This window comes from Myxocyprinus asiaticus, chromosome 3 (genome assembly GCF_019703515.2).
Source record: "Myxocyprinus asiaticus isolate MX2 ecotype Aquarium Trade chromosome 3, UBuf_Myxa_2, whole genome shotgun sequence".
Taxonomy (NCBI): domain Eukaryota; kingdom Metazoa; phylum Chordata; class Actinopteri; order Cypriniformes; family Catostomidae; genus Myxocyprinus; species Myxocyprinus asiaticus.
In genome coordinates this window covers 38966448-38993683 of record NC_059346.1, presented here as the reverse complement: position 1 = coordinate 38993683, position 27236 = coordinate 38966448, and the positions used below count along the sequence as shown (strand labels likewise).

General features: G+C 38.9%; 1 protein-coding gene across 1 annotated transcript in view; it reads right to left on the bottom strand.

Annotated features, from left to right (window-relative positions):
- The window catches only part of LOC127424455 (A disintegrin and metalloproteinase with thrombospondin motifs 3-like), a 175081-nt gene extending 157103 nt beyond the window's left edge, over window positions 1-17978 (bottom strand). Inside the window, exons 1-3 of the mRNA XM_051669699.1 lie at window positions 17669-17978; window positions 17160-17184; window positions 15336-15733 (exon numbers count right to left, since the gene is read on the bottom strand). Of these exons, the coding sequence (XP_051525659.1) occupies window positions 15336-15733; window positions 17160-17184; window positions 17669-17779 (534 nt within the window). The 5' untranslated portion in view covers window positions 17780-17978. The remainder of the gene's footprint in view (window positions 1-15335; window positions 15734-17159; window positions 17185-17668) is intronic.
- Window positions 17979-27236: the final 9258 nt, after the last annotated feature.

Genomic DNA, 27236 nt, shown 5'->3' with positions numbered 1-27236 from the left:
TTCCTTAGTCACTGGCACTTCTGTTTGGTGTGGGTCATGCAGCCACTGTGCCTGAACTTGATAAAGAAATTACTATGATAACACACGTCACAAGTAACTACTGAAGTTTCTCCTCACTGAACTTCTGTTCCAATGTAAATCCTACCCAGGCTGCAAAGAGCACGTAGGCTCGTTTAAAAGGTTTGTTTAACAAGAACAGTTCACCAAAAAATGTTACAAACTGAAATTGAATCACTGATATTTACTGATTAGCTTTACCTCTGCTGAAGCATAAATACTGCATTGACACCAGTGGTGTAGTCAGGGCCGTATGCACATATACACTATATGCTTACTTTTTTCCCAGGGCTGTTTGTGTATAACAACTTTAAGGATCAATATTTGATTCTTAGTTTCATGAAATTGGTGATTCTTTGTTGTAATCGTGCATTATCACTTGAATTCTACCATTCCCCGCCCCTGACAACTGCTGTCACCACCGTCATCGACTGAGGGAAGACATGGCAGTGAGTGGACAGACAGACAGACAGACCCTTTAAGCCCTGCCACTCTCATTAATATGTGATCAAATAAATAAGTTCTACCAAACTGTACCAAGTTAGAAAAGCCCCTGTATAATTTACAGTATTAGCTGAGAGACAATTTATTTCATATTTAGGCATAATAAATGCACATAATAACTGAAATATATCCAAAAGAATTGGAATCAAATTAAATGGAATTGACTTCAGGTTTCAGAAACAGACCTTTTTCTATGTGGAGTTTACACCGATTTTGCACCGATATGACTATGCAAAGGTACTCAGAAGGCTGCTTTCTTAAACAAATATATTACTATTATACATTGTCAACAAATTCTAGAAATGAACACTGAGAAAATAAATAATAAATAAAAATACAATAAATAGCTAAATAAACATCAGTACTGTATGTTTAGTATCAGTCAAATGCTGACCATTAAAATAAAAAATAAATAAAATAAATAGCTAAATAAACATCAGTACTGTATGTTTAGTATCAGTCAAATGCTGACCATTAAAATAAATAATAAATAAAAATAAAACAAATAGTTAAATAAACATCAGTACTGTTTAGTATCAGTCAAATGCTGACCATTAAAATAAAGAATAAATAAAAATAAAATAAATAGCTAAATAAACATCAGTACTGTATGTTTAGTATCAGTCAAATGCTGACCATTAAAATAAATAATAAATAAAAATAAAACAAATAGTTAAATAAACATCAGTACTGTTTAGTTTCAGTCAAATGCTGACCATTAAAATAAAGAATAAATAAAAATAAAATAAATAGCTAAATAAACATCAGTACTGTTTAGTATCAGTCAAATGCTGATCATTAAAATAAAAAATAAATAAAAATAAAATAAATAGTTAAATAAACATCAGTACTGTTTAGTATCAGTCAAATGCTGACCATTAAAATAAAGAATAAATAAAAATACAATAAATAGCTAAATAAACATCAGTACAGTGTGTTTAGTATAAGTCAATTGCTGACCATTAAAATAAATTATAAATAAAAATAAAATACACAGCTAAATAAACATCAGTACTGTTTAGTATCAGTCAAATGCTGACTATATTAATACTGCCGAGTCAAGAGATCAACAGTTCTGCTCTACAAGTTTAGGGGAAACTTTCAACGGTGGAAAACCAGACTTTTAAATATGACAATTTATAAATGACATGACTAAAATTGTTCGTTTGAAGGGGGTACCAAGCTGTGAATCCTGAATAAAACAGTTTGGTGAATACATGTTTACACATTAACTTCCACTCAGCTGACAAGCAACGAAAGTAGCAACATGATTAGCTAGTTAGCTATAAGCTCGTTGCCACAGAGCAGAAATCAATGGCAAGGAACATTACTTAAATGACCCGGACAAAGCTTTTAAGTTTGCAGAACAGTGCTTTGGCAGTGTGTGATAGGTCTGTTAGGTGTGCCATTTAACTAAGTAAGGTACGAATGAGCCTTCACTTGATGGGTGAAGTCTATTTTGATAAGTGCCAATTGAAAAGTTCATAGAAGTACAACTTATTCTGTAACTGATTTTTCTTTTTGTGAAATGTTCCTCAGTAATTGTTTATTGTGGAGCTGTGTTAATCTGAGTTTTAGCATTGGGTTAACACATAAGAGTACATAACAATTTTTAGATTGTTTAGCTTGCTTGCTATTAATGTTTTTCTATTATATTCAGGATTATTGCTTTGTAATTTTTTACTCCGTCTCATGCTGCAGGTTCTGGTTAGTTGGCCAGATGTCAGGTTTTTCATTTAGGTTTGTAAGGGGGGTGGTGTCTGCTCAATATACTTAAAGGTGGTAAAAGGTGTGGTGATGATAGTGTGTTTCGTGTTCCGTGATCCAAAGAAATAATGTAACTGAGTAACAGACGAGGACTCATTTTTACTTTGTGGAATGTCAAAGGTCTAAATCACCCTGTTAAAAGGAGCAAGATACTGTCTCATTTAAAATCTTTGTCTGCGGATATAATCTTTTTGCAGGAAACTCACTTGAAAAATGACTCATTCTAGGTTGAAATGCAGATGCATAGGGCATGTATATCTTTCTAATTTTTTGTTAAGGACCGAGGTGTCACTATCTTGATTTGAAAAGGTGTGCCATTTAAACTCAAAGCCTCTAAAATAGACAATGAGGGTCGGTATCTTATTCTATCTGGGGAGATACATTCACTTCCTATTACTTTAGTAAATCTCTAAGGCCCGAATTTTGATGATCCAAATTTTTTAAGGAAGGTTTGTTTCTTTTGTTCCAAATATATCTCAGACAAATCTCATTATTGGGGGGGACTTTAACTGTGTGCTTGATCCCTATCTGGACAGATCGTCCACTAAGAGGTCCCCACAGTCCAATGCAAGAAACCTTTTAAACGCATTCATTAACAATTCCAATTTAGTGGATTTATGGAGACTTTTTCATCCTACCGATCGAGACTCTTGTTTTCATTCACAAGTCCTTAATGTATATACCCATATTGATTACTTTTTGGTAGAAGGTAATCTTATTTCTAATGTCATGAACCCCAGGCCCCATGATATATTAATTTCTGTTCACGTACCAGTTACATTTGAACTTACTCTCAGTGACTTGCAGTCCTCTCGTCCACTGTGGAGAATGGACTCCCATCTTATCAATGATCCTAAGTTTTATGAATTTATGCTTATACAAATGAAAACGTCCTGATTACTTTCGTAACCTCCATTCCCTGATGGAGGGAACGAGACATTGTGTCGATGTAGTGACACTAGGGGTCACTCTTGGGAGCCCCAAACACCTCTGCTTTTTGAAAAAAGGCCAATGGGAATTGGCAAGTGGAATTTGCATGCCACTCCCCCGGACATATGGGTATAAAAGGAGCTGGTATGCAACCACTCATTCAGGTTTTGTGCTGAGGAGCTGAGACAAGGTCCCGGCCATTTCAGTGGGTAGTTCAGTGTTGTGGCAAGAGCCTCTGAAAAAGTTTCAGTGGAACCGCTGTCCTCCGTCTGAATGCCTTCAGACAGTTCAGCACCGACTGTGCACGCTCGTTCGTGAGGTGTGCCGACATCGAGACTGAGTCCAACTCCAAGCCGTGAAAAGAGGTGCTCTGAACCGGGGAGAGCTTGCTCTTTTCCCAGCTGACCCGAAGCCCCAGCCGGCTGAGGTGCGTGAGCACCTGGTCCCTGTGCACACACAACACATCCCGAGAGTGAGCTAGGATTAGCCAGTCGTCGAGATAGTTGAGGATGCGGACGCCCACTTCCCTTAGTGGGGAAAGGGCTGCCTCTGTGATCTTCGTAAAGATGTGAGGGGACAAGGACAGGCCGAAGGGGAGGACCTTGTACAGGTATGCCCGGCCCTCGAAAGCAAACTGCAGGAAGGGTCTGTGTCGAGGTAAAACCGAGACGTGGAAGTACGCGTCCTTCAGGTCTACTGCCGCGAACCAATCTTGATGCCGGACGCTCGGTAGAATGCGTTTTTGCGTCAGCATCTTGAACAGGAGTCTGTGCAAAGCCTGGTTCAGTACTCACAGGTCCAAGATTGGCCGCAACCCACCGCCTTTCTTTGGTACGATGAAGTAGGTGCTGTAAAACCCCTTGTTCATCTCGGCCGGAGGGACAGGCTCTATCGCACCCTTCCGTAGAAGGGTAGCGATCTCCGCACTAAAGGTAGCGGCGTTCTCAACCTTCACCGAGGTGAAGCAGACGCCGCTGAACCTGGGCGGGCGCCTGGCGAACTGAATCGCGTAGCCGAGTCGGACGGTCCGGGTCAGCCATCGCAACGGGTTGGGAAGCGCAAGCCACGCGTCCAAGGCTCGAGCCCCGTGGCCATGTTGAGTCCAGGGACATCGAAGCACTTACCTGGCTCCTGATACCCACCATAGGATCGGCCGGGGAGGGGGGAGGAGGAACCAACCTGGTGTGGCCGTGTTTGTGCCACAGATGGGTGCGCAGGGGAGGACAACAGAAAAATTCAAGCAAAGTTATCAGAATTGCAAACGAAATCATGTTTTCCTTGGTTATATTACTGTTTTTTGTGCACTCTGACAATTTTGCTCATATTTTAATTTTTTGTACGCTTACACTGTATTTTTCTTTGCTTTTGTTTCCAAGTTCTGCACTTGGTTTTCCAAAACTTGTGAGTAGAGTTTCATGTAAATCAGGGGGTGTTTTGTGTCCCCATTGGTCCACTAGATCTTGATCGACAGTTCCTCCTCTAGCCAATCATTTGAAGAGGGGAGGTGACGTCACTCCAATGCGACTCCAACAGCTGCTGCTCAATCGCACGATGGTAGATTAAGATGGATAACTGTCAGTTGGCAAATCCTGGACAATCATAGGTAATTGAATATAACTATATTATTTGTGGTTGATAGATACGCTGCTTGTGTCTGTTTTGAACATTTTCTGCCAGCTCTAGGAAACAATGTATTGTCCGATTAGGCCATTATCATAGTCCGTTAACACATGTATCGAGTAAGCTGAATTTAGTTAGCATAGTCTTTAGTTTAGGCATTATTTAAGACTTCCTTGTTTGTCAGTTATTGGCTGTATATCTAAAAAAAAAAAACAAGGCTGGGTTGTGTGGATATTTGATGCATGTTTTTACTAGCTGTACCAATGTAGCCACGAGTTCAGAACCCAACTTGATCCGCTTTTCCATGTTGTTGAATGTGCCGTTATGTACTATAACCAAGGAAAACACGATTTTGTTTGCAATTCTGATTGCAATTCTGTTTTTTTTTTTGTTTTTTTTGCAGCATATTTTAAATGTGTTTATACATTTTTGATTTGTGCTAATTATTTTAATCTGCACTTTTTATTTTTGCGCTTATAATTTTTTTATATGCGCTTATTATTTTTATCTGCATTTATTATTTTGATCTGCATATTTTATTTATTTTTGTGCTTATTATTTTTTTATCTATGCTTATTATTTTTTGATTCACGCTTATTATTTTGAGTCACGCTTATTATTTTTGGATCCATGACCGCAATACTTTACGAGATTTTGATCGCATACTTTTCAGCCTTACATTCAACATATGCGCTGCTTTTCAGCACCCGCGCTTCTGACACGCACACCCACACAAACAGCTTCCTGTGTCTCTTCTCCTTAAGTACTCCAGCTGCCCCTCGCTGGAACACGAGACCGGTGTGGCACACAGGTGAAAGTCAATCGACACTTATCTTCCCGGCCTTGCTCTGCCCAGACGCCGTTCGGCTCCGCCCTGCTCACCACAGTAGGGTACACTTAAACAATTTGATAAGATCTGGCACCCTTTTGTCTGTTACATTAAAGGTAACTCCATTGTCTAATGGACATCACTCTGGCATTGTAGTTCATTGACCTCTCTTCACCACACCTTTTTAGTTTGAGAGAGGAGCAGGACTGGGAAATGAGGGGATATATTGTTGTTAGATTGTTGTTGTTGTTGTTGTGATATTATGTGAATTTTTTTTTTCTCTATTATTTTCCAGTTATAGTGCATTTATTTATTTATTTTTTGGCTGTATAATATTTTATTTTATTTTATTTATTTATTTGTTTTTTCGAAATACTGAAAATGGAGTCTGTGAAATTAATAATTCTTAATTTGAATTTCTGCATCTGGGCAATTCCACGAAAATGTCAACCATACCATGGAAAAATGGCAATTTAAATCTTATTTCAGTTCATCATGCAGCCTTGATGAGTATTATAAAATAATATAATACATCTCAGAGGTCAAAGTCTGCAGATTTCAAAGCATTTTGGATGGTTTCCCTTCATGATATAAGTGCTGCTTTCACAACTGTCACATCCGTAAAGCCATTTTTTCCCCATTTATGTGAAAACGACACTGAATAAAAAATTACATGTTCTTAGGAGTACCAACCCTTCTAAATTCTGTGGCTATAATTATTTCTTGATTGTGCATTTCAATTCATTTCAGTTTTTACAAAGTGTGTGGTCTCCCAAAATATATTGTGTCCATTTTTTCACATCTGTAACACATGCACATTTCCCAATCTAAACTGGAATAAAACTTGTCCAGACTGAAACTTTTCTAATTTTTACTGAAATTTATTTTACTTTTTTTTTTTATTAAATGGAATCTAAATCAGAACTGATTTGAATCGAGAGCTTGTGAATAGGTATTTCATTGAATAGGGAAATCTGTATCCATACCCAGCCCTACTGTCGCATGACCTCTGAAGACCAAGGTAAGACTTCTTTTGAATATGGGAACTTAGATAAGTAGTTTGGTCTGTAGTTTGCATGATGAAAACTATGAAACGGTGGTTAGGACAAACTAAAAGGAAGATTTTGAATCATTTTATGCATTTTATTTGACTCTGAAAACATCAATTAGACCTATATTGATCACAGTGTTTAAATGTTTAAATGCTCTAATGTTTCTGTACCTAATATGGTAAACCCTCTATACTAAACTGTGATTCTTACAAAGTTATACTGATTTTTGCGGCCTTTGTGCCTTGCATTAAAATAAATGTTGTTTACTTAAATATTGAATACACAATCATTTTGAGGAATGCTGAGAAATGTATAGGAAACCGCATGGAAATTACATTTTTCATAAGGGTGTTAAATGTAGTCAATACATACATTGAGAAATATACACTTTTTCAGAGTAATGAGTGCTAGAGAGTATATATTTACCCCGTCAGGGTAAAATTAAGCATTGAATTAGAGTTTAATGCACACTTGCACAGAGTAATATATAATTCACACTAGAGTATATTTTTACTCTCTTGGTGTAAAATAATTAACACTATTGCAGTGTACATATTCAACACTTTTGAAAGGGTTACTTGAACACCAAGCAAGTGGGACTCATACAGACACCAGAAAAGTGTGAAATTTAACACCTCTGGAGTTAAATGTACACTGGAAAATTTGCTGTGTATATGGACTGCTATTATGATTTTCTTTTATCTTTGTTTTTCCTTTTTGTAGTTTGACATCACCTGGTCACTATGAACTGCCATTGTATGACAAGAGCTGCAACATGATTCTTCAAAAATGTCTACTTTCTTTTGTGTTTCACAGAAAAATAAAAATAAAATATATAGGTTTGGATCGACATGAATCCAAATAATGGCAGAATTTTCATTTCTGGGTGAACCATTCCTTTATCCATTATTAATAAGACAGTGACACATAGCACAATGCACAAAATAGTATTTTCTCTCTGCACGCCATAAATCTCTCAGGGTTTCATATTCAATGATTGGAGTCTATATCAGTCTCAGAACTCTAGGCTGAGACTCAGAACTATTACAGGAATGCACGACATGATGGGAAAAACAGAAAAGTTCAAATTCATCTCAGCGCTGAAGTGAATCTAAGAAAGATCAGAATGTGTGAACATGTAAAATTCTTACTGGCAGCATGGGCAGAAGAAAGTAGACTCATTAATGTCATTATTCTCCTGACACAAAAATGCAATGTAGATGAAGCTCTGGCTCATGGCCAGCCTCCCCTGTGAAACATAGCCAAGAACTTAGTAATGCAGCCAGCTCTGATCATCAATAAGAGGGGAGCTTCCTGCAGCACCCTGGCCCCAGAACATGGCAGTATGCATTAAAGAGCTATGAGTGACATGAAGCTGTAGATTAGGGGTGGATAACTCCCATTGCTTTGTGAATGCTCTGACTGCAGACCAGTGGCTAAACAGTAACAATTAGCTCTAGGTGTGCCATGGGAACACAGGTTGCCCAAGAATTGAAGCACAATATGCTGACATGTACAGTAAAAAAAACGTTGCATTCATTTATTTTTAGCTCTACATTTTTTTGCCCTATATTACATTATAATGACTTAAAGGGGTCATGTTATTGTTTTTTTCTTCCTTAGGGTTCACTTATAATTTTAGTAAAGTTCTTTTGCATGATGTAGTATTACATGACCTCTGTCTGAAACGCTCTTTTTCTGTGTACTACTGCTTTATGACACCCCCACTATCATGATTGGTTAACATAATTGCAGCACAAACTCCCTTTTTGCCATTACAAGTGTGGAACTGTATTTTCCAAGAATGAAAGAATGACAACTTGCAAGCGATTTACAAAATGAGCTCAAAGCACTCAGTCCAGGCAATCATTGATTGTTACAATATACTGTATGTCCTAATTTATGTGAAGTGCACAATCAAACTACAAAAGTTGTTTGACTGAAATAACAATTGAAAACTGAACAAAATTGTCACACTGTTTCTCTCCAATTCTTAAGAATGTCCTGTATAATTAGGCAGGTTTCGGCTTTACCTGACTACTGATGGGTTTGTTAGGGGGGTTTACATGAGACATGTTGTGTTGTTGTGTTCAAAATTAGTTAGACTGATTTAGACTGGGTTAAAAAACGGAACATTTGTGGGCAGGGGTGGACTGGGACTAAAAAGTGGCCCTGGAATTTCTGGCCCAGAGCGGCCCACCAAACCCGGCCCACAACACAGCATACCATAATACATCAGCCCATTGATATCATTTTCCGGCTCAATTTCCAATTTTTGTGTTAAAAAAAAAAAGACATTTCTATTGACTGCTAGTCATGACAACAGGCCTCACAATGCAAAAATTGTTATAACTTTAAAACATATAAAACCACAGTAAATGTGATGAGTAGATTTTTTTAGAGAAAGCACTAAAATAAGCACTTTATAGCTCAGACAAATAACATGTCCGAAAACTTTTCCCCAACATACAAATGTTAGGTTAAATTGTGCATGAAAGTACAAGGGAAAGTGTGTATTTTAGGTGCTGTGACAAGTCAGCATTTCTTTAAAGTTTTTAAAGATCTTAATCAACTTTCAACTTTTTTCTAGAAGTGCAAATAAACTATTGTCTTAGTTAATATGAGGTTGTGGAAACAACAAGTATAATAATAATATATTACACATGTGTATATATAGCTATACAAGATCATAAAATAGTTAGATGAAGAAAGTGTCACACACCAGGACACTGATGACAATGCTTAGAATTTCATGTCAATTACTCACATAACTATGTGTAAATGTTTTTTTTGTTTTTGTTTTTTTTTAAATCAGTGAAAACAAAGTTGGCCAGAATATGTACATATATAAATATAAAAAAATATAAATAAAGAAATGTCCCTTTTTCGGGACACTGTATTTTAAAGATAATTTTGTAAAAATCCAAATAACTTTACAGATCTTTATTTTAAGGTTTAAACAATGTTTTCCATGCTTGTTCAATGAACCATAAACAATTAATGAACATGCACCTGTGGAATGGTCGTTAAGACACTTACAGACGGTAGGCAATTAAGGTCACAGTTATTAAAACTTAGGACACTAAAGAGACCTTTCTACTGACTCTGAAAAACACCAAAAGAAAGATGCCCAGGGTCCCTGCTCGTCTGTGTGAACGTGCCTTAGGCATGCTGCATGGAGGCATGAGGACTGCAGATGTGGCCAGGGCAATAAATTGCAATGTCCGTACTGTGAGACGCCTAAGACAGCGCTACAGGGAGACAGGAAGGACAGCTGATCGTCCTCGCAGTGGCAGACGACGTGTAACAACACCAGCACAGGATCGGTACATCCGAATATCACACTTGCGGGACAGGTACAGGATGGCAACAACAACTGCCTGAGTTACACCAGGAACGCACAATCCCTCCATCACTGCTCAGACTGTCTGCAATAGGCTGAGAGAGGCTGCACTGAGGGCTTGTAGGCCTGTTGTAAGGCAGGTCCTTACCAGACATTACCGGCAACAACGTCGCCTATGGGCACAAACCCACCTTCGCTGGACTAGACAGGACTGGCAAAAAGTGCTTTTCACTGACGAGTCGTAGTTTTGTCTCACCAGGGGTGATGGTCGGACTCGCATTTATCGTCGAAGGAATGAGTGTTACATCAAGGCCTGTACTCTGGAGCGGGATCGATTTGGAGGTGGAGGGTCCGTCATGGTCTGGGGCGGTGTGTCACAGCATCATCGGACTAAGCTTGTTGTCATTGCAGGCAATATCAACGCTGTGTGTTACAGGGAAGACATCCTCCTCCCTCATGTGGTACCCTTCCTGCAGGCTCATCCTGATATGACCCTCCAGCATGACAATGCCACCAGCCATACTGCTCGTTCTGTGTGTGATTTCCTGCAAGACAGGAATGTCAGTGTTCTGCCATGGCCAGCGGAGAGTCCGGATCTCAATCCCATTGAGCATGTCTGGGACCTGTTGGATCGGAGGGTGAGGGCTAGGGCTATTCCCCCCAGAAATGTCCGGGAACTTGCAAGTGCCCTGGTGGAAGAACATCTCACAGCAAGAACTGGCAATCTGGTGCAGTTCATGAGGAGGAGATGCACTGCAGTACTTAATGCAGCTGGTGGCCACACCAGATATTAACTGTTTCTTTTGATTTTGACCCCCCGGGAAAACAGCCGGTGCTTCCGGCGGCCAGTCTGCCCCTGCTTGTGGTGGCAGGATACTCAAAAAACAGTGCAAGATGGCCAAAAACATTCATCTGAATGTGTATGTCTGTAGCGATTGCACTTTAAAAGAGAACTTTTCCTAGAGGGTTTTACAGCACAAACTGTCTAACAACTAAAGCACAACATTTAGTAAGTACGCAAATTAAACCACCGCCAGAAAAATATAAAAATGTTAAAAATATATATATTTTTAGGGCTGTCAATTTAACAAGTTAATTTAGTGTGATTAATTAAATGAAAAATAACGTGTTTAAAATTAATAATGCCCCTGACCTGTATGTAAATTCTGTAATAAGAAATGTTCCTGCCATCGGAGCAGTTCAAGCTTGATATACCACCTTGATGCAGCAGAAGGCAGACAGCACTGCAGCTGTCCAGCTGTACAACACACTTTGTCAAAACAACACGCTCTTGCACACAATGACAGTTCGACCAAGCACAACAGAATTCAGGGATCTAGTGGTGGGTTTTTTAAAGTTTCACACAACGTTTAACTTGACACAGCTTCCAAAAGGCATTTATTACTAGAAGCATTGAAAACAAGTTTGATGCTTTAAAAGCATCTGTCTGATGCACGAGTTCATAGACCAACAATTAATAAAAGAGCAGAGGAAAGTAGGCCAATAATACGGTTATGTTCAAAGATATGAAAAAAAAAATATTTTATATTCACTTTTAAATCCACTTTTTGTATTATCTAAATGCTTTTGTCTGTTGCCGCAATATGATGTTATGTATTTGAATTATCTGAATTATATTTATCAGGCCTATATATATATATATATATATATATATATATATATATATATATATATATATATATATATATATATATATATATAATGTCTTAATTACCTTTATTTGGGGCCTCTCTCAGTAAATATTGGTATGCAATTAATTGCGATTCATTCAATTAATTAATAGGCACATCATGTATTACATTCTATAAAAAAATTGTAATCGATTGGCAGCCCTAATGATAAGACAAAAATATAGATAAACTACTCAACCTTAGTAATGGACTAGTCTGTTGATGGATGAAAAGTCAACATAATGACTATCGTGAACCATCCATGGTCCTCACTGGGAAGGGAGCGGGGAAATTTGGCTCTTCAATATTTCTTTGAAAGCATTTCTGCTGACATTACATGGCGTCATTGATTTGCTAAGCAGAAGGAGAAGTGTTCATTTTTCTCCACTTTTAGAGGAATGTTCACAGGCCTGAAACATGCATGTGTCATGTAAGAGAGCCTCCCACTCCTCCTCCCTCTCGTCCTCCTCCAGCTAAAATCGTCCCTCCATCCCCCACAAGCTCTCAGATTAGAGAGGAAATATCTACTTCACAGGCCTGGGCGTTGGGGCTACATGTGAAGACTTCAAGATACAAAGTGGCTGTAATTAAGACAAGTGAAACGTGACTTGGTGTCGACCAAGAGTGGTACTTTAGATCAAAGATGGTCCACATAAACTTAGAATTTAATCTATTATTCAAGGCAGTGGTAGAGTTAAGGTGGAAAATATAATGCTACGTAAGCCTCAGTGGGTCTTGAAGAAATATACAGCAACTTGGCTTGGCTTTAAAGGTCACACATTATCATTCTAAGACAATATAATTTCACACACTATTGCACTTGTGTATATGGTTGTGTGACAATAAAAGTGATTTGATTTGATAAACATCTAGGGCTGAAGGAAAATGTCTAAATAAGTCCCTGTAAGAAAGAGCTCAGCATGTGTCCTGACACGTACAATCAAGAAGACATTTTAGACACCTGCTGTACGCCAATGACAAAGACTTGAGATGCTATGCCCCTTTAAAGTGTTTTGCTGAGTAGACTTTTTAGAGGTAAAAAGACCTGGCAATATCAGTTTATGCTTCTTTTCTAAAATTCCTGCTTTTTCAGTCAATTATTGCATCAATCAGTAAGTCATTTTTGCTCTGGCCTATTAAAAAATAATTGCCACGATTTAAATTGCAAGTAACACACTTATATACATATACATTTGGCAGAAACTTTTATTCAAAACAACTTACAGTGCATTTAAAATATGCCTTTGCATTGCTAGTGTCATGCTCTACCAGTCGAGCAACAATATCAGAAAAAAGGATTTCCTTGCTTCCTGACTGAGTACCAAAGTGGATTGTTTTATAGTTGATGTGTTGTTTTGGTTGATTTCTATGTAGGTCATTGGTCCTTATAAAAAAAATTAATTCTTAGAAAAGCTGACACTTTCCACTTGATTCCAATGAGAGAGAGAGAGAGAGAGAGAGAGAGAGAGAGAAAGAGAGAGAGAGAGTGGTGTCCAAGTTTAACTTAAATAAAATATCACCGTTTGATTCCAAAGAATCATCTTTTCCCACTGAGGGCAATATCAACTAGGGATGGGCATTTTTCAGTAATTCTGTAATCGAATATTTGAGCTCATAAAAAACAAATAATCGATTATTCATTTATTTAAATGAAGTTAATTAATGAGAAAGAGACGTTGTGGAATTATTATTTTTTTTAATCATTAAGGTTGCGTCACCATTTCAAAACAAGCTTATAATTATATCCAAAACAAGCATATATTATATCCTGTGTTTTTTGTTAATAAAGTAAACTGCCACAATTAACATACAGAATGTATATAAACAATCAGCATTTAATGTTCTCATGCTAATATTGTCTCACATGTCATGTTCTTATTGAGAAAAACAAGCATATCCACATACTCGGTGAAAGTCGGCTCATTAGTCTGTTAACAATAAGGCCGGATGTAGAGAAAATACGCTCTGCCGGCACAGACGTTGCAGGGACACACATAACGGTTTGCTAAGCAACCAAGTTTATTGAAGCACTTTGTATTTTCTGTCCACCATTTAATCGGATCCTTATCTGGTGGAATGAATGGCTCCTGTAAGAAACGTTCCTACTCATCTCTGCTTTTGTTATCAGGTGAGTGGTCTTCTCAGCTCACTCGGGGGTAAATTTGTGCCTACCTGCAGTGATGGACAGCCGTCTTTCCTCATTTGATTGGTCAATACTGACGGTTCAGTGTTTGAACTTGATATGATTTCTCATGTGGTGGTGCTATTATGATAGCTCAGTTTCACCTGACAAAGCTTGCACATGACATGTTGATCATTTTGATCAAAGTCATTCCAAACTTCACTGCGCATGGAGGCAGACAATGCCATTGTCCACAGCGCCACCCAATGCATTCAGTTATAACTGAGAGTTTTAGTTTGGCTGATCAGGATTTAATGTGCATTTCACTGTTTTAATGGCCAGCAAAGTAACACTTTGTGAAATTCAAGTAGTATTTTTACTTTTCGAATAATTACTGCAGAACGAATACTCGAGTATTCGACTATTCGTGCACATCCCTTATATCAACACGGCCATCACTCAACTATACACAACACTTTGCCCATGCTTGTCAACCTACGCTTTTTTGAAGTCTATGTAAAATCCATTTCCCAATTTAGCCTCTGTATTTCTTGTTCAAGAGTAAAGCTCTCACACCAGTGTTGGAAATGTCCTTGGGAGAAAGACTATATCCTATTTGTCAGCTTCCTGGCATGACCCGAAGTTCACTCAACTCCACTATCACTCTGGACACTCGCCTCAAGCTTGCATAGTCTTTTGTGAGTGAGTTAAAAGGCTGAAAGAGACAGAGTACAATGCATAATTTCCCTCTCTCTGAAAGATCTGATTTGAAGACTGGCAGGTGAGGGGATTAGTACCACCCTGACTGAAGCAGCATGAGAGGGGAATGAAAGTTCAACTTTTTCAATTTGCTATAGGCAAGATTTTCTGTGAACTAAAATTCTGGCCCATTGCACCCAAAACACAAATGTATGGCTTTAAAGGTTTTAGAAGACTTGTAGTTTAAACATATGACTCATATTTCCTACTTTTATAGTCCTTAAAAACATTTTTTTGGAGCTTGACAGTCACTGGTCACAGTCTGCTTTGGTTGAGGGTGGGGTGGGGGGTTAAGAGGGGGGTGAATTTCCCTTGAAATTAAGAAAATGTCTAAAGTCTAAAGCAGACTGCAGATTTTATGTGGAAAGATTTAGTGGTCACAGTAGTAGGTTCCTTGTTGGTTTGGAAAAGTCTGGGAATGACTATTTCCACTCAATTTACCACTCAGCGTCAGCGAGGATATGCCCAGAGACTTAGAAAACCAAACGCATTGTCATAAATTAGGTTCTGTAAGAAAAAAGGCCAAAATAGCTTGTAATACCATTTGTCCATTTTATTACCTACACAGACCTACCACTTTGCAACATCTTGTTTCTGTATAATTTTGTAATTTGTGACAGACCCTCATTTTTAAAAGGAAATGAACTGAAACAACACTCACCAGTCCATCACAGTTGTTAATAGCGATAGAAGCTCCAGGCACATCCGTGATGTCCCCAATAAAAGTGCAGTCTGTTTTCAGCAACTCCCTTCTAAGTATTCTCTCTGAGACGGTTCCGTTCTGAGTCACGTTTCCAGGTTTGATCTCATCGTGCCATTCCACCATGGCTCCTGGAGCCACTAGTCGGTGATTGGGATGTAGTCGGAGGTGGAATTCCTGGCCAAACACAGTGATGTTAAAGAACAGCTTCTCTAAAGCTTGAGCTGACCCTTCCAAAACCTCCCGCTTCACACGCTGCTTGTGATTGGCTGAAAGGAGATGCGAGAGATAGTGTCCCTCTGCGTCGGTGCTGATGGGGGTAATCAGGCCATACTCTTTCAAACGACTTTTCAATAAGTCTGATAAGACATAAGACAGAAGAGCAGGTAAATGAGTATCTGACTTAAATATTTAAAAAATTAAAGATCCTGAAAAAATATCTCATGTTTAATGCACTCTGTTTTAACTCTGCAAACACCAGCTCATGCTGGTCATAAGAGAATTTGACCACTCCTGCTTGGTTACAAAAGGTCCAGAGGGAGAAAGATTGGCTATAATGGGTCCATTTAGTATTTTTTTAAAAAGGCTAAATAAATGTAGCAATAAAGAAATGTGGCATTTGTGGTCAACCTAACAGCCTACTTTATTGGCATTAAACAGTCTCTTACATTTCAAAGCAATTTTATTTGAGTGCTTGGCCTGCCTGTTGAAATATGAATGATGGTTTGCATACAGGTTAACATTTCAAATAGAAAAATGTACCGGAGTCAAAGACTCTTTGCCATGCAATTTGCAATGTTAGTTTGGACTAAGTAAGAAATAAAATCAAATGTGATTGTTTAATAATTTTAGGTAAATCTTTGCCTCCCAGTACTGCCTGTTTTAAGGTACTGACAATTCATTCAATCCCTTCAAACACAAAATTCTGAGGGCATCCATCTACTTTTGAGACATGCCAATTTATCACTTCCAAAGAGACTAATTTCTATCCAACTCTTACTGTCACTGCTTAAACAGGACCATTCACCAGAGTGGGAATATCTTGTGGTTGAATAGAATAAACATCCACTTACTGGCTACGCAAACTAGGCCATTCAAAAAAAGGCTTTAGAATTCTGTTCTTTCACAACATTAAACATTTTCCTTCCCCATACAATGAACTTCTTGAAGTTCTCCCACTGTTCACCAAAAAAACATTTTTTAAAAATTAAAAAATGGTTCCAACTACAGCAAACATGTAAAGTACAAAAGGGTACACTGACCTTTTGAAAAAGACACAAGTTCCTTTTACTGTATCACTCATCCTGACAAGATTTAGAGGCAAACCATTCATTGATTATAATAATTTTTTCTCAAGCTAATTAATCAGCTTGTATAATTTGTCTGCCATTTCCAACTTTAATTAACAGACTATTAAAGGTTGAAAAAGTTAATCAGTTACATATTCTTTAGAGATTTACTTGCATCATCTCTTATGGCAACCTTGGGGCTTATCCTGTACAGACTGTTAAACAATTCTGATTAAAATATTTGTCCTAAAACAATGAGAGGAGATGTAAGTGATAATGTAACCGAGCCATCTTTTACAAAACAAACCCCAAGTCTTACGTTTGCCATTTTTGCAGCTATCCACATAAATTTAAATGGACCATCAAAATGACCGTATAAAGTGACTATAACCATAAAAAAATAAATAAAAATGTATTAAAAGTTTGAGAAAAGTACAACCACTAGCAGAGCACAGAGATAACAGAAATGATGGACAACAAAGACTGTATACTTTACCTTCTGTATCAATTATTTCACCAGCCTGCAAGCAAAAGAGAGCAAAACGTCAAAACACAGGAGACATGCAGCCAGCTCTATATTTACAAAACAGCTGAGAAAGTGTAGTTGGTCAAATAAATCTGACAGTGGCTAAACATTCGATTTCACGTGTTTTCTGTTATGCCGACTTTTTGGACAGTTTGTAGATTGGTTTGACAGCTGGGTACACTATTTGAAAACTGCACAACCTTCTCTTGTAGGTATTTTGTTAATATTTTCACCGCCAGACCATCGAGTTTGCTGTAAAGTACACTGAATAATATAAAAGAAACGAATAAACTAAAAATGATGCGACGATTATTCTAACCCTCTTGAATTAAAATGTGAAATTTAATTAGAATTCCAGTTGTATTTCAAGCGCGAGGGCAACTGTCACAGCTCAAACAAGCAGTTCTCCCGCGAACTTTCATTCACTGGTCACTTTCATACTACTTAACGAGCACAAACAGTAAATCATTAACACTTACCAAATCGGCTGAAGTCAAACTTACTACAGCTCCTATAATTAGCAACTTAAGTGACAGGACAACCATCACGAGTCGGGTTTTCTCAACTGAAAGTCGAGAAACAGAAACCATAATCCAATTTGGAATGTTTCAATACGCGCTTCTCTCCTCTAAAAGGTATCGAGCACCACTTATCCTCAAACAAGAGATCTTTAAAGACTTGAAATCAACTTAAAAGTAAGCAAAGAGTTATTAAGTGAGTTGAAAGTTGTAGAACTTGGGTCAATGCCTCAGCTTTGTAAACTCATTTGAAAGGCATCCCCCTTGACGAGTTATGGTGGTTACGTTGAGCTGGCTGGACAGAGGCTTGTCTGAGCTCTAACCTGGCACTTTGCGCTGACTAATAAACTATAGACCAGCCCTGCAGTGACGTCACTTTCTACCCTTTCCTAGGAAAGCACATGGTGTAAAAAAAAACAAAAGAAGAAAAGGAATATGCAAAGAAAACACATGGCAGTACTTTTCTTAACTCAAACTGGTGTGAAGATCTACTTCAGTCTAAAGATCAGCCACTGTGTGCAGTTCTTTGAAGGTCTTCAGGTTTGGGATAGAACTCATACAGATGTAAAATGAGGCTGCTCATACAAGCAGGCTATTACATTGTTACACTACAGCTATTGTACATTAAGCAGGTGATGGTGTATATACATTTGTATAGCATATCACCAGCCTTGATTTTCATACATGTTCTTGAAGTTTAATTTATCTAGTGTTCATTTTAGTTTCTTTTCTTTCTTTTTTTTTTTTTTTTTTTTTAGCAAGTGTTTGTAAGTGTTTTGACTGTTTGATAAACCAGAGTTAATAACAGCTCACTGTGTTTGAAAATGATGTGTTCTGTTCTCCCTCCCTCCCTGATGAGGGACAGGAGGGAGGAAAAAAACAGAGAAGAAAATCCTCAAGCTCAATCAACACATTGTGTAATGGCCTTCTACAGGATCCAAATTGGCTGAGGTGCAAATATTGCTGTATTCCAGCTTATTCACATGACGGGATATGTCGATACCTCTGAGACAAAATGAACCTGCTGAGGACAGACTATTTTATTACTCTTTGGGGGAGACACTGGTTCCACTTCCATTGCTGAATGTAATAAAAGAACCTCTCATCTTTTTTGATCACTTTTCTTGACCTCTCTGAGGTCTGATTCTCTATCACACATGCATGACATATGCACAGCCCAGCATTTGATAGTACTGTATGAGTGTATGTATGTGTGTTAAACATTTATATATATATATATATATATATATATATATATATATATATATATACACACACTGTATAAGCCTACTTTCCTTCACCTATCTAAGCAAAGACCTACCACCTGCAGTTCTTACCTTTGTTTCTTCACTTTTCAGGTCATGATGTTTTTAAAGGGTCACAGCAACCCCCTGTTTCAACACAGTCTCACTACATTTTTAAATGTACTCAAAAAGGGCATGATCTTTAGCGGATCAGTAGCAGAGTGAGGGGAGACGGGAAAATGAACCAAACAACTGTCTGATCCAGTCACTCAGCTTTATTTTAATAATGAAGTTAACAGCATCAAATGTTCTCACAATTGCTCATAACAGAATGCACAAATCAATTATACACTGTTTTGTATGCTCACAATACATTACTCACACTGGTAATTTCTATCTGTAATTTAATACGCAAATAAATGCCAAGCCATGTACTCTGTATCGAAAATATGTTAATGCTTTTTACACTTTAATCACTTTTGAGACTTATTCCAATACGATGATTTACAATTATAAGTGCTTAGATCGGTTAACACGCTTACATAGGGATGGATGGATGGATGGATGGATGGTTGGCGTTGCTGTTCTAAATTGCACCTGGTCAGAGATTGGATCTCCTTTTTCCCGCTGTGTGTTCCTTGTTATTGTATTGTTTGCACTGTGTGAATTTGTGTGTTTTCATTCAGTGAAAGAAATGAAGAGCTTTTTGCTTAGCGACTTCTTTTTAAAGAAGTCACTTTTGCAAATATTTCCATGCAAGCAAACAAGCAAAATATCCCTCTGTCTGACGGGCATGAGCGCTGTTCTCTAACAGTGCATATTGAGCTTTCACTGAAACATGATGCTTGTCTCTAGTGGCTTGCTTTCGTTCTGAAAGCTGAGGCCCGCTCCCCTCTCCTCCCACTTGCTCCTCTGCTGCTCCCGAGGGACTGTATGGGTGAGATGCAAGAGGATGGGATACAGAGCGTGGAGATTTTAGTAAGGTTTTGTCACCGTCTCAAGCCTCACATGCCTCTTTTTCTCTATAGCATGCGGCTTCGCCGGGATGTGGCACACATGATACGATCACTTTCAGCACTGATGAAGGGGTTGAAATATCACTGGTTCATTAGTGAGATGTGTAGGCGCTTACTGTTTTTTCCTTGTTGCCCATGCATTGGGGCCTCAAGGTCAACAGGACAAAAATCATGTTGGTGCCCAGTCAGACAGTTTCTTTCTTAGGAATGAAACTCGACACAGTAAGCATGTCGGCACCTGACCAACGATGCATTTAGTCCATTCTCCTACAAATGACAAGTTTCAAGCTGGGGAGAACCCTGCTGTTGCATCAGTTCCAGTGAGTACTGGGTTTGATGGTCGCTGCAGCAGCCGTCACTCCGTTTGGCTTGCCACGAGTGAGACCTTTCCCATATTAGCTCAGCCCGAGGTCCCTCATCACACTTGCCGACACGGTCACCTTCGCCTCCTTGTGACACTTTCACCTCCTCAGGAGCCCTGTGCAATGGACATTCGGCATTTGGAACATAGAAATGAGCACAAACTGTGTGGCTTATAAATAGGTGGCATAAATAATTTGCCAAGGAGAAATATGGTCATGCCAATGCTGAACCTGGCAAGCTGAATTCTCCTTTAGAGCAAGTCATGTCTCCTATTGATACATGCCATGCATGTCCCTCGGCCACCTAAACAGTGGAGCAGATTTACTCTCGCATTAGCGTGCCAGGACAGTGGAATGGAGGATTGGGAGGTATTTGGGAAAGCTGAGATGGAACTGTTTGCCTCCCAGAAGACCACGCATTTTCACCTTTGGTACTCAATGAAACAGGCTCAACTAATGGCCCAGTAGCCACTTATTCCCAAAGGTGGTAGAGCTGTAGGATGCTCACCCCTGGGAAATTCCTTTGAGGTTGGGTCTGCTTCCGCAAGCTCGAGGCACGATCTGGCATCCTCAGCCAGATCTGTGGAGACTGTATGTACGGCCTCTGAACGGGGATCGTCTGACACAATAGGCAAACATGCTTTGGTCAGTTGATTTCTGCATGGTGCAAGATGGCTAAGGCCCTTTCCACTCTGCTACCATTCCGGTCTGGGACTTAGCGCTGGTGTTAAACACACTTACAAGTTCCCAGTTTGAGTCACTAGAGGCGACAGACTTACGCATACTCTCTTTGAAGACTGTGCTGCTACTTGCTTTGGCATCAGTCAAACGTGTTGGGGACCTTCATGCCTTTTTGGTCAGCAACTCTTGTTAGAGTTTGGACCAGGCCTTTCAAAGGTCATTCAAAGAGCCTCCTTGGCATGGTCAAAGGGTGTGTCACTAGAAGGGATATGTCTGGCTGCAGGTTGGGGTTCCACTATCACCTTTGCGAGGTTGATCCAGTGATCACTCACCAGTTGGTTAGAGTTGTGGTAATGGGTGTTAAATCAAAAACTGTGTCCTCTCTATCCCACTAGTTGGATGAGAGCATGCAAGCAATGGTTCACTGCCCTGTTGGCTAGTTTGATTGTATCAAATCCTTTGGCCAGGCAACTGCCCTGCTCCCCAAAAATCCTTCTCACTAAGTGAGAAGATGTGTTGAGGCATTGCACCACTACACAGTATGGCTAGTGTCTCTGTCTTGGCATTGAGCTGTATGGTTTATTGTTCCTCCTATTTCCTTTCTATTTTTCAATATAAAGGGTGGTTATAGCAATAACTTTTACTACCCTGTTGGCTAGTGGGCATTGCCCTATCAGTAGCACAGCGTTATGGTATAAACCTTCCACAGCATCAGCTACTGGCGCAGCATCGACGGGGAATGTCTCGGTTACCCCAAAGGAGGGAATGAGACGCTTTATAGCTCCACTTCACAACTGATTTCTCGCTGTTAAGGGAATGAGAGATGCACTCTCCTCCCTTCAGTCGAAAGTCCTGATTGTGTGGCACTGGGCTCCAGCTTATATGCCCACGATGACAGATGCATAGGGTGGAGCGCCAAGCATCACCAGCCAATCAAATTGGCATGATGATATAGGGTTTCAAGGTCACCGTCCCTGGGAGGAGCTCCAAAGTAACGGCAACTGACATAGATTCTCGTTCCCTCCTTTCAGGGAACCAAAGTTACATCAGTAACCAAGACATTTTCCCTTATCCCTATTTAGGCAGGGGCTTGTAGCTTTCTCTCTCTGGACATGCCAGACCATATCACTTAATAATAGCTAATTTTTGGTGTCAACACAGTGTCTTCTTCAAAAGGCAGTTTCCATCAGTTGTGGTATGTTTTTCTTTTTTCCAGAAGATGAACATTTTTACATGATTTTAAGCACATACCAAGTCTCTTATTTTATTTTTGAATTAAGAATATAGGACTGTAGTGCGTATAATGTACAATGCAAAATGTGCTACTGTGTGATTACTGTAAGTTATGATAGACACAGTATTTAATGTTGTATTTATTTATTATTGTATTTATTTTTGTATTTATTCTTATTTCTTTAATGAAACACATCTGGCTCTTTCATGGGAAAAGCTTATAGAATCGCAGAATTTCTCTCCCCCTGTGGTCCTCATCCCTGGCCTCTCTCCAAGTGTTACTGGTCGGCTACTGAAATGGTATATGAAATTCCAGCTGTATTGTTATCGTTGATTAAAGAGGTGCTCGGAGGTCCTGAGAATCTCTCTGCACTCAGGTCCATGCACTCTAAAGCTTTTATTGGAAGAGTAAAATTGAATGTCAGCAACCCTTTTGTTTCGTGCCTCAGCTTTGATTCTGTAAAGCCAGACTCCGGCTGAGTAATGAGGTTGTAAAGTGGTCAATGAAACTATAAACTATTTGCAACTGTGCTGACGATAAGAACCATATTTTTCTTATAGGGTGCTCCTTAAGTCTGAGCGTTGTCACCTTTCCTAATGTTTCTTCTCAAAGCCAAAGATTTCTCCACACTTAAAACATGTATGAACAAAGTGGTATTTTGTTTTGTTAAACCTTTAAAATACAAATTGTGACTTATAAACCTTAAACAGTTTAGTTTGTTTTCAAGGAAATACAGTATCATATGAGTGAAAGGAATAGTTCACCCAAAAATTGGTTTGTGCTTATTCCTAGTCTTCTGAAGGTATTTTGTAGGATGAGACACAACCCAAAATGTAAGTAATTTTTCAGTGAAAATCTTGATGTCTGTTGCACATGCACGAGTGCTATGAGATAAGCTTGTTCACAGTGGCTTGCATGTTTACGTTACATATTTTTACTGAAAAATTTCAGATTGTTTCTTACCAAAATTCCATGCTATGTCTTCAGAAGACTTGGAATATGACGCACAAGCCTCATTGACTACTCCAATACTTTTAGGTCCTTTTTTAAGCGTTAAATGGATTCAATTGCCATTGTACGGATCGGGATTTGCATTAAGATTTGCCTTTTGTGTTTCACGTGAGAAAGGAAGTCATACAGGTTTGGAACAATTTTAGGAAGAGTTATCACAGATTTACATTTTTGGATGAACTATTCCTTTAAATGGAACATGTTTTAGGTTTGGTGCTGATGAACAGGTACTTGGACCTTACTGATGGGGCTGTGGAAGTACATAAGACAAAATAGGTTGGGAAGCATTGTCTTAAGATTCAAGATTTCAGTTGTTCAGGGAAATTATTAAAAAATGTAAGCACTTGGCAAACATCATCCATTTCCAGGTTAATGGGAAATAAGAAATTCAATGAGGAAGGACCATTTGCTGAAATATATTAAAGTTATTTTTTTAATGAAATAGAACTTAAACTAAATGGCATTTTATCCTCTTCAAATCAAGATGCTTGTGGTTGTTCTTTGGGTTTGTAATGTGAGCTCACTGACCAGACCATTAGACCACCTAATAGCAATTTGCAAAGGACTGACCTTCCTGACATCACAAAGGGCATTCTGATGGCTATGAAATAGGCATTTGAATGTCACGCTGTCCACTTGCTGCCATCTCGTCTTTGTTTTCAAACAAAACGTTAGAAAACAATAGCAACTGAAGGCATGTCAAAGTCACAATGTGCATCTAGTTGGTGCTTTGAATTCCCTAAGAGCTGAATAGTAGTTTTTGTCCATGGACATCTTTGAGTCAAAGAAAAGGTACAGCAATAAAATCTGTGATAAAAGGTCATTTTAAAAAGGAAAGGACAATGTGTTTTGAATTTTTAACCATTATTTGTCCTGTTCTGGGAGCAAGTCCTCTTTCTACACTGGCAGCTAAAAGTTTGGAATAATATACAGATTTTGCTCTTATGGAAAGAAATTGGTACTTTTATTCACCAAAGTGGCATTCAACTGATCACAATTTATAGTCAGGACATTAATAACATGAAAAATTACTATTACAGTTTGAAAAAAATGTTCAGAACTTCTTAAATTACTTCAAAGAGTTCTCATCAAAAAATCATCCACGTGCAGCAATGACAGCTTTGCAGATCCTTGACATTTTAGCTGTCAGTTTGTCCAGATACTCAGGAGACATTTCTCCCCATGCTTCCTGTAGCAATTGCCATAGATGTCTTGTCAGGAACTTCTCACACACTTTACAGTCTAGCTGATCCCACAAAAGCTCAATGGGCTTAAGATCCATAACACTCTTTTCCAATTATCTGTTGTCCAATGTCTGTGTTTCTTTGCCCACTCTAACCTTTTCTTATTGTTTTTCTGTTTTAAAAAGTGGCTTTTTCTTAGCAATTCTTCCCATAAGGCCTGCACCCCTGAGTCTTCTCTTTACTGTTGTACATGAAACTGGTGTTGAGCAGGTAGAATTCAATGAAACTGTCAGCTGAGGACATCTGAGGCATCTATTTCTCAAACTAGAGACTCTGATGTACTTATCCTCTTGTTTAGTTGTACATCTGGCCTTCCACATCTCTTTCTGTCCGTGTTAGAGCCAGTTGTTAGAGCCAGTTAGATATATTTTTTTATATATCTAAGTCCCTCATTTCATCTGTTGTCGATTGCTCAATTGGAAACATCTTAGTCTCAGATCATGCCCTGGTGAGTTTAGAGATGTTGCCACATACGAAGAAAAAGAAATCATTCAGCTGGCGCTTTGATGTATCCCTTTTGCAAAATCCTGATTTCCAAGAAATGTTAAAGGCTGAAATCAATGTTTATATGGAGACCAACTGGTCCTCAGTATCCTCTGTGGGCGTGGCTTGGGAGGCACTTAAGGCGGTTCTTTGGGGTCGGATCATACAGTATGCCTCATTCACCAAAAAATCAAAAGCACGAGAACTCGTGGAGTTGGAAGAGAATATCAAAAGTGCAGAGGCAGAGCTGAAGTGCCAAATGTCGTCTAATGGCCTCAGAGAATTGACCCGTTTGATCTACAGATATAATACTATTTTGTCACGGAAAGTGGAGTTTTGGTTATTCAGGGCAAGACAGTCATACTTTGAGTCGGGAGACAAAGCAGGGAAGCTTTTGGCTAGATATATAAAGCAGAGAGAGTCTTTTTCTATCATTCCCTCAGTAAAATCTGCTGGTGGTGAAATTTTTACCTCAGCCATTGATATTAATAATGCCTTTAAAGAATTCTATCTTGATCTTTATAGTTCCACGTCTTTGTCTGCTGATGAAGATATTAGAAACGGGAGGTGTGGTGCATAAGCTTTTACTTTACGCAGATGATATTTTATTATTCATCTCTGACCCCACTAGATCTATGCCTTGCCTCCACAGAATTATTCATTACTTTTCTAAATTTTCAGGATACAGAGTTAATTGGTCTAAATCCGAAGTTTTGGCTCTGACAGCGTACTGCCCAGTAACGGCTTTTCAACCAGGCGCCTTTCAATGTCCCAAACAGGGCATTAAGTATTTGGGCATTTTAATCCCAGCAAAATTATGTGATTTAGTCAGAGTGATGTGAGTAGGTGGGCTTCATTACATTTATCGATGATTGGAAAGGTTAATGTTATTAAAATGAATTGTATTCCAAAATTCAACTACCTACTACAATCTCTCCCTGTAGATGTCCCCCTCTCTTATTTCAAGCAATTTGATAGTATAGCGAAGTCCTTCATTTGGAATGGAAAGCATCCCAGGTTACATTTCAACAAGTTACATAGACCGATTGACAAAGGTGGGCTAGGCCTACCCAAGATTTTGTTTTACTATTATGCATTCAGTCTCAGACATTTAGCTCATTGGTCACTTCCACCTGTGAGAGCCCCTCCCTGGTTTGGAATTGAACAGAAACTTATTGCCCATATTTTACTATTACAAAGCCTTTCTATTAAACTAATTGAAGAAGTTAAGTCGCACCCCGTTATCTCGCATCTGCACGCGCTATGGTCAAAAGTGTCCAGAGTGTTCAATTCAGACATTTATTTAAATGTTGCCTCAAGCATATGGCTAAACCCAAAGCTGCTTATTGGTGAGTCCCCTTTCTTCTGGTCGGAGTGGATTGTGAGGGGTGTTAATACACTCGGTGACCTATATGAGAGTGGTGGGTTGAGATCGTTTGAAACTCTTGACTCTTCCTTGAGCTGACCACCCGGCCAAACTGAGCAATCGGGGAAGAAGGGCCTTAGTAAGAGAGGTGACCAAGAACCCGATGGTCACTCTGGTTGAGCTCCAGAGATCATGTGTGGAGATGGGAGAAACTTACAAAAGGACAACCATCAGTGCAACACTCTACTGATCTGGGCTTTATGCCAGAGTGGCCAGACGGTAGCCTCTCCTCAGGGCAAGACACATAAAAAAGCACCTAAAGGACTCTCAGACTGTGACAAACAAGATTCTCTGGTCTGATGAAAAGATGATTGAACTGTTTGACCTTGATTTCAATCATCATGTCTGGTGGAAACCAGGCACCTCTCATCACCTGCACAATACCATCTCAACGGTGAAGCATGGTGGTGGTAGCAAAATACAGAGATATCCTTAATGAAAACCTGGTCCAGAGCACTCAGGACCTCAGACTGGGCTGAAGGTTTACCTTCCAACAGGACAATGACCCTAAGCACACAGCCAAGACAATGCAAGAATGGCTTAGGGACAACTCTGTGAATGTCCTTGAGTGGCCCAGTCAGAGCCCAGACTTGAGGCTGTAATCGCTGCCAAAGGTGCTTCAACTAAGTACTGAGTTAAGGGTCTGAATACTTATGTCAATGTGATATTTCAGTTTTTTTTCTTTTTAATAAATTTGCAATGTTATCAAAAATCTGTTTTTTGCTTTGTCATTATGGGGTATGGAGTCTAGATCGATGTGAATAAAATAATAATTTAAAGCATTTTAGCATAAGGCTGCAACATAACAAATACTTTCTGAATGCACTG